General features: G+C 37.8%; 1 protein-coding gene across 1 annotated transcript in view; it reads left to right on the top strand.

The window, feature by feature from the left end:
• PLEKHA5 (pleckstrin homology domain containing A5) overlaps window positions 1–9074 on the top strand; it is a gene marked incomplete at its 5' end in the record, with an annotated part of 303433 nt that overhangs the window by 172575 nt on the left and 121784 nt on the right. Inside the window, 4 exon segments of the mRNA XM_006155093.3 lie at window positions 170–253; window positions 1283–1403; window positions 5793–5897; window positions 8906–8978. Coding sequence (XP_006155155.2) covers window positions 170–253; window positions 1283–1403; window positions 5793–5897; window positions 8906–8978 — 383 coding nt within the window.

Here is a 9074-nt window from a genome sequence, read left to right as displayed (position 1 = left end):
TAGATAATAGAAGAGGTACCTTTAGTAATCTGAGCAGGTTGGTGGTTTGAAGTTTATCTTTTTGTTCACTAATTTAAGTGTTACAATAAAGAAACAGTATTTTCCTAGAATATTACAGAAATGTTTGTGACAGTAATAGGAATACCTACATGTTCTCTTATTTTTTCAGCCATAATGAAAGGAAAGTAACCTGCAAACATCCGGTCACAGGACAGCCATCACAGGACAATTGCATTTTTGTGGTGAACGAACAGTAAGTAAAGAGTTTCCTGAGGATATATTCAAATGGGATTAGCATTGAGATCGATGTTTTCCACACTTAATACAGTACAGTGTAACAATTTTCTTATCTGCATGTTGACAGTCAAGAATAACCACAGTACCAGTGTAGACCATGTGTGGTACAGGAACCTGACTTAAATTTTTTTGGGGAACCAGCAGTTAGCGTAATGGCTATGTCGCTGGACTACCACGTAGTCGACCGCGGTTCGTGTCCCGGACCCGGTGGCTTAAAACTCACGCCGGGCGCGTGTGCGTGCGTGCCCAAGATCCCGAGAGGAGAATGGAGGAGAAGGGATTGCGGCGTGACCATCCCCCCTGGGGGGTGATTTCTCGCTTTCTGTCTCTATGTCTCTCTCTGTCTGTCTGGCGAGCGCACGCGCCCTACAGTGAAAATCTCTCCAAAAAAAAAAAAAAAAAATTTTCATGAGGAATATAATTTCAGAAGCTGTTTTTTAATAGTTCAAACTCAGAAAGTAAGCTAAAAGAGCTTGAATGCAGGTTTTAATGTTAGAGTGGTTAATGTTGTAAATTATTTTTAATTTTCCAGTTGAGTGACCTAGTAGAATATCTGCAACAATGCCCATTAAAACAGGCAGGTGGCATGGAGGTTAAGGTGCTAGATCCCACGTGGCGGACTGAGTGGTTCAAATCCTGGGCCCGGTGGCTTGAAAATCATCCCAGACACATATATGTACGTGCCCAAAAATCTAAGAGTAGACTGGAGGAGAAGGGATTGCTGTGTGGCCATCCCCCGGAGGTGCTTTTTCACGTAAAAGAAAAGAAACAACCAAACACATGGTAATAACTTATTTGGGACTTAGAGGAAGCATTGGTTATATTTAAAAGTAGTTGTAAATAATTAAGTTCAGGCTTAAGTTCAGCTAGTATCCAGCCATTGTGAAAAAGTAGGACACCTAGATTGTTAACTCAAGGGACGATCATTGTAAAGCAGTTTACACACTCAGCCAAGTTATAGCATTTTGACATGTTGTATTTTTAGAGCTGTTGCAACAATGACATCTGAAGAAAAGAAGGAACGACCTATAAGTATGATAAATGAAGCTTCTAACTATAATATGACTTCAGATTATGCAGTGCATCCCATGAGCCCTATAGGCAGGGTAAGTTATTATGTTTACTTACTGTTCATTATTGATAAGTAGTAGTTAGTATCTGTTACTATTCCTCATAGTGGACTTAAAGTTAGAATTATAATCATTAGATTTTTATTCTGTGAATTTAATCACATTGGAGGTCATTGATCCAAGAAGCAATATCTTCAAATATGAAGTAATAAGACCATAATTTTTAAACTTTTTTCATTTTTTGGGCTGACAGTGGGGGTACCAGGTGCCCTGAGGATTTTGCCATGTTGCAGTTCCCCCACCTCCCAGCCACCCAAGATCACGGGTACGTCCACAGTGTTCAGGTTGTCCTGGATCCAAACCCAGGCCCCCTCTGTGGCTTCAGTATAACACAGCAGTGCCCTGTCTCCTGCACCACTGCAGCTGAGCCAATAAAATTCTCATTTAATGACATGTGTTCTTTAAAATTCTGAGTTTTAAATAACTTTACAAATATAATGCGATCATGTGAGGGAATGGTCACTTTAAAGATGAAAAATCCTCTTTTAACAGTTTCTGACTACATGTAAGAATGCTTAGGGCTAGCCAGTGGCTTGGTGGTTAAGGCAGCCGTTGCCCCCACTGGTAAGGCCAGCCGTATCCCACATGGTTGACTGTGCAGTTCCAGTCCCGGTGGCATGAAAATCACTCCAAGTGTGTACATGCATGCCCAGAATCCCAGGAGGAGAATGGAGGAGAAAGGATCGCAGTATGTTCACCCCTCTGAGTGGTCATTTCTCTCTCTCTCTCTCTCTCTCTCTCTCACTCTTATGCGTGTGCGCGGAAACACATAGACCCTAAAGCAAAAACAAACCAAAAAGAAAAAAAGAAAGCTTACAATAGGGAGACATATAGGGACCAGCAGTTGGCGTAATGGCTATGTCACTGGACTCCCACGTAGTCGACCATGGTTCGCATCCCGGTCCCGGTGGCTTAAACTCACACTGGGCGCGTGTGCGTGCATGCCCAAGATCCTGAGAGGAGAATGGAGGCGAAGGAATTGCGACATGACCATCCCCCCTGGGAGGTGATTTCTCACTTTCTTTCTCTCTGTCTCTCTCTGTCTGTCTGGCGAGCGCACGCGCCCTATAGCAAAAAATCTCTCCCCCAAAAAAACGGGAGACATATATTTCAGTAGTAAAACAGTTATTATAGTAAATTATGTTTATTGTAAGGAAATTGATACAATTATAATAGCATTTAAGTGCCTATATACAGTTTTTAACATTAAAAGATATAGTTTATTACAAATTAGTGTAAATTTTCAAATAATAAAAATAATTTCTGATTCTTCTTAAACATCATAAGCAAACCAGCAGATAATTGAGCATAATACTTAATTAATATATTTTAATTAAAATCTAGAGAAATGATAAGTGGATTGAGGGCCACTAGATCATTATCTGGAAAGAAAATTGGACCCATGGGAACCAGCAGTTAGTGTAATGTCTATGTCACTGGACTCCCACGTTGTTGACCGCGGTTCGTGTCCCTGACCTGGTGGCTTAAAACTCACACCGGACGCGTGTGCGTGCGTGCCCAAGATCCCGAGAGGAGAATGGAGGAGAAGGGATTGCGGCGTGACCATCCCCCCTGGGGGGTGATTTCTCGTTTTCTGTCTCTATGTCTCTCTCTGTCTGTCTGGCGAGCGCACGTGCCCTATAGCGAAAACCTCTCAAAAGAAAAAAAATTGGACCCATCCCATGCACTTTATACCAAAAATATCACAGATAGATCAGTTGTTGAAATATAAAAAACAAAACTATGAAAGCGCTAAGGAAAAAAAATTATTTTAATATAATAAACTCAGGACGAGCAGGTACCATAATGAGTATGCCAGTGTACTCCCATGTAGTCGACCATGGTTCAAGTCGCAGACCCAGTGACTTAAAACTCCCCCCAGATGTGTGTGCATGCATGCTCAAAATCCTGAGAGGAGAAGGGATTGCAGCATGGCCATCCTCCCAGGGCGATGATTTTTTGCTTTCTGTCTCTTTGTCTCTCCAGCACACATGTGCCCTATTACAAAAATCTCTCTTAAAAATAATAATTAAAAACTCAGGGGTCAGCAGGTGGTATTGTAGTTAAGGTGCTAGATTCCCACATGGCCAACTGCAATTTTCCCAAACCTGGCAGCTTGAAAATTATGTTGGGTGCATTTATATGCATGTCCAAAATCTCAGGAGGAGAGTGGAGCGAAGGGATTGCATTGTGGTCACCCCCCGGGGTTATTTCTCACTTTCCTTCTCTCTCTCTCTCTCTCATGAATGCACATGTGCTATGGCAAAAACCTAAATAATACAGTAAGTTCAAATTGCAGATGGGCTTTCCAAGTATAAACCCAGAATTAATAATGTAAAGTAATAATAAATTCAAGCACATATAATTATCACACATGCAGATTATTTGCAATTTATTTAACAGTGAATAATTTCTTTACAATTAAAAGAACTGCTTTGAATAAATAAGAAAAGGGCTTATGACCCAGTTTTAAAATAAGCAAGTTATGTAAAATCAGTTTTTAGGAAAGAAAATAGACTGTACTCTTAAATATATGAAAAAGATGTTAGTCTCACACATAATATGAAAATGCTAATTAAAACCAGAAAAAGATAACATCTTTCACTTGTCAGACTTGCATAGGTCAAAATGCCATATAGCACCACATGTTGACAGGAATGTAGGTTAATAGGTATTCTCTTTATATAATGAACTTCAAGAAACATTATAGGAATTTCATTATATGTACAGTCATTGGAGAAAGAAAAAATATTCCTTAACTATGAGAACAGTTATTTCAGATGTATAAATATGCAGATTCACACAGTAATATTGTTTGCCTAACAGAGTTGTGGTGGTCTTGACTGGGTGTTAAGTTTAGAGATGGAAGTAGAGTAGTTCTTATATTAGGTATCAGGAAAGTCATGATGTATTTTTTGCCTTTTTTTTTTTTTTAATGCAAAAATGCATCATGACTTTCCAGACAACCCAATATATCTTTTTGTATCATTTCAGTTTTATGCTATGATTAAGCATTAACTGTTGGAAAGTAAATTAAAACTGATAATGGTAACATGCTTTAGGGGAAATATTGATATTCATCCTTAAAATTCTATTATGTACTAATGAAAATTTTACAAAACAAAATCCTAATTGAAATATGTTGGATTTCCAAGGTTTAGGGTAAGTTGAAAAATAAGAGATTTGATATTACTTACCTTGTATTTTGCAGAAAAGTTCATATTCAGCATCATTGATGTTTTTATGTTTGTTGGTTACCAATACCATTACTCTCAAAATAAATCTTTATGTTAAACATAACAGTATTTTAAAAGATAATACATCCTTATGTATACATGGGCTCCTCACATAATGACCAAGCTCTATTCTTAAGGATTAGGTCATTAAGCAAATTGGTCCATAGGTGAGGAGCTTATGGAGTGTCATGGCCTCATGGGATATATATTTTTCAATTGATATCTTGCGACACCACCCTAGAATAATGTAATTCTACCCACACAAAAAGCATACATTAGGTAAGTGCCAGAAAGCGACAAGACGCACCACAACACAAGAATATAAATCCAGGGTAATTGTATTTATTCCAATACTACTATGGGTGCACAATAAAGTATAGATTTATAAATGAAACTTAGTCTTGTGTGATTGCAGACACTTTGGATAGTGAATACTGACCACCTATGTGAATGAGACAATGATTAGGAAAGGGCTTCTCCAAATAGAGACCTGGTTCTAAGTCCGAGGGATTGTTAAACGGGTATGTCATTAAGTAAAGAGTGGCTGTGCTTTAAAGGACACGGTAAACACCAGCTAGCTGGTATCCTTCAGGTTCAGAATTGTCCACAAAGAAAACACTACATGACAGCAAGTGAATCTTTCCAGTCTTGATGTGATGTTCATTTATATTTAATGTGAGAGTATTTCTCTTCTGAGTTAATGCTGTTACTGTTCCTTCATTGAAACACTGTAAAATGCAGATGTAAATTAAAAAGTTCTATCATTTGACTTAATGTTAAAGATTTGTTCGTTTATGTTCAAGGTTTATTCATTGTATATACCAGGTGGGACAAAATAATCTCACGATGTCTTTCTAATAGTTGTGTATCCAGATTTTAAAGGAGAGATTGTAAAACTTGTGATCCTTTTGAAATATTCTGGGAACAAAATTCTTTGTGCAGAATATTTATACTTGAAACAACTAAGCCAGCAAAAGTGGAATTGAAATAATTTATCTCAAATGGTTTAAGCCTTGGACATCTCAGGGAAATCTGAAAAGAGATTGAAATCATGAAGATAAAGCTAAACTAAAATCTCTAGGCATTAATACCACGTTTTTTTAAACATTGTTGGTTTTTTTCTATTTAGACTTCAAGGGCTTCAAAAAAAGTTCACAATTTTGGAAAGAGGTCAAATTCAATTAAAAGGAACCCTAATGCACCTGTGGTCAGACGAGGCTGGCTTTATAAACAGGTACTTTTTTTTTTTTTTCCTTCTGTGTAAAACAAGAAACAGAATTATAAGGAAACTTTTGTTTCCTAACACAATTGTGTAAAATTATAAAAGACATAGAAGAAGATATGGACCAGTTTACCCAGATTCTTTGATATTCTTCAGGGGTAATAAGTAGTGGAAGGAACAGTGAAGACAGGAAAAGGAATAGACATTGCTTAGAAGAGAGGTGGTTTTTGGTGTATTTGTTAAGGGTATTTCTAGATGTAAAGTTAAATATGTGCTATATGTGAATGTTAGAAATAACATGCTAAAATGATCACGGAATAAATATTTTTAAGTGTCAAAATGGAAATAAAATACAAAGATAGTGTTCACTGTCTACCCATACAAACTTGTATATATTTATATACTTCTCCACCTACACTTATCAAAAAATCTGGTTGTAATTGAGAATTTTCTGATTTTTTTTCAGATGTTTGCTTGTATGCTTTCTACCTTCTCTTCCTCTTTTTTTGTTGCTGCGTTTCTTTTGTCTTTCTTTTTTTCTTCTTTGTTCAAACAGGGCTCATTCTCAGTCAGTCTGATAAGTTGGAGTATGGTCGTATTATCTGGGAAACTTAACAAACCTAAGCTTTTTTGAAACCTTGCTGTTGGTTCTGGAATTAATAAAGATGTATACATATGGTCCAGCAGTTAGCATAATGACTGTGTCACTGAACTCCCATGTAGCCAACCGCGGTTTGAGTCCCGGACCCAGTGGCTTAAACTCACACCGGGCACGTGTGTGTGCCCAAGATCCCGAGAGGAGAATGGAGGAGAAGGGATTGGAGCGTGGCCATCCCCCCTGGGGGGTGATTTCTCATTTTCTATACTTTCTAGCTCCCTTTCTGGTGAGTGCATGTGCCCTATAGCAGAAACCTCAAAAGGGAAAAAAAAAAGATGTGTACATAGTTCCTTGGACTTGGGCAGCATTTTCACTGCTTAGAAACTATTGTTTCCATTTTACAGCTGAGTTTCAGATAAATGATTCCCAGATAACTAGGTGATGCCCTTGATACTCAAGGCTTTATCTGTCTTAGTCCTGTTTTTCTAATTCTGTCTATGTGCAGATGGAGATGATTCAAAGAAGATTAAATATAAGTTCATCAGTAGTGCCAATCTATTCCTTTAGATATTGCTCATTGCTTTCTGGTGACCTAATCATTTTAAAATTCAAATTTTGGGGCCAGCCCCATAGAACAGTTACGTGCCATGCATAAGAAGCTGGATTTCACATGGCTACATCCTAGCCCCATATGCCAGGTTTGCGTATGTGTGTGCCCCAACCCTGTCAGGATGGAGAAATGGAGGAAAAGGGATTGTGGCATGACCATGCCCCCCTGGAGGGTGCTTGCTTTCTCTTTCCTTTGCTCCCTCTCGCCAGTCCATGTGCCCTCTGGCAACTCTTTAAAAAAAAAAAAAGGAGGAAAGAAAGCCAGCCAGTCCGCTCATGATTTTTATTTAAATATCATTTATTATAACTATCTGACATTTAAACTTACCCAAGTTAAAAGAATTTGGATATTTCGTTTATAGTAGAAGACATTATCCATACTCTCTTTATTGTTTTTTTGGTTTGTTTTAGTTTTTTTGCCATAGGGCTTATGTACCAGGGAGAGAGAGAGAAGGACAGTGAGAGAGAAAGTGAGAAATCACCCCCCAGGGGGAGGGAGAGAGAGAAGGACAGTGAGAGAGAAAGTGAGAAATCACCCCCGAGGGGGAATGGCCACACCACAGTCCCTTCTTAGCCATTCTCCTCTCAGGAATTTGGGCTCGCACACACACGCACCAGGTGTGATTTTCAAGCCACCAGGTTTGGGACTCCAACCTCAGTCAGCCATGTGGGAGTCCAGCACCTCAACCACTACACCACCTACTGGCCCCCATACTCTCTTTTTAACTAGTCTTTCTAACAAAATCAAATTATGTTCCAAGAATTTAGTGCCATCTCTGGGTTAATTTAGAATTGCAACTGTGTTTTCAATTAGTTTCTGTAGCATAAGTGTTTATTCTGTAATATTTGCTAACTTAAAAGCATTTTGTTTGTAGGGCCCCTTATCTGTACTAAAGAGAGAATATAATTAAGAAACTGAAAACTTTTTTTTTTGTCCTTTTATTGGTGTGCCTGTCAATTTTAAGGACAAATCTTTTACCTGAAGGGATTTTTATCTATGTTAATTTCTGTAGTTCTACAGTCATTATTAAATGATTTTATCAAATAGAAATAATAGAATTACTCTTATAATAGATAAAACAGAAAAATAGTATTAAGAAATATTAGTAAATACACAAACTGGCCTCTTTTATTTTTTTTTTTCATGTCTGTGTTTACTTTCCTCTTGCAGTTTTGCTTAACTGCACAGAGGAAAGTATTTTTATTAAAATTGTAATTTTCCTTGGGCCTGGTATTTTAGTGAATTAAATTACTTAAAAATAGCTGCCAGAAAGGCACTCTTTTCTGCAGGATGAGCAAAACCCAAACTATAGATGTAAGAAGAAAAAATGTTTATGAAATGTATTGTATATTAAGATTTTTTTATTCACAATCATTTTAAGTCACATTACTTTTGGAATGATTTCAATTCACTTATTTTTTTCTTCCTGTTGAAGATTAACATATTTATTAAATCTGGTTTGCCAGAATGCACACTCTGCTGCATGGTTATATTCTCATCCTAGCAGATGGGTGTTCAGAAGAGTGAGTTTGAAATTGCTTACAGATATGAAACTAAATCGCATTGCTTCAGTGTATTCTTTTCACATGATGATATTACTCCCGCAGAGACCAGTAGCCTTGGGACCATCATCAGAGGAATCCCTAGAAAGCAACCTCCAAAGTTTTATTTGGCCTTTTCGTTCGATTGTGTTACACACATACCAAGCACACTTTGTTCTTTAAAAGCTCATTTCTAATTAACACACAAGAAGTGGGTACGAAGTGTCTGAAATTAAAAGAATACCTTCTTGAATACATGGCTTTCTTACAGGACAGTACTGGCATGAAGCTGTGGAAGAAACGCTGGTTCGTGCTTTCTGACCTTTGCCTTTTCTATTATAGAGGTGAGTTTCCTCGGTAGTGTTTCGGTGCGTTGTTTTACAACTGCAGTGCAGCCGCATGTCTCATAAACAAGTGTAAGTTATGGCAGAGTTTTAGAA

The sequence above is a fragment of the Tupaia chinensis genome, unplaced genomic scaffold, assembly GCF_000334495.1.
Source record: "Tupaia chinensis unplaced genomic scaffold, TupChi_1.0 Scaffold000434_1, whole genome shotgun sequence".
Taxonomy (NCBI): Eukaryota; Metazoa; Chordata; class Mammalia; order Scandentia; family Tupaiidae; genus Tupaia; species Tupaia belangeri.
The sequence above is the reverse complement of the archived record's forward strand: the minus strand, read 5'-3'. Positions and strand labels throughout refer to the sequence as shown.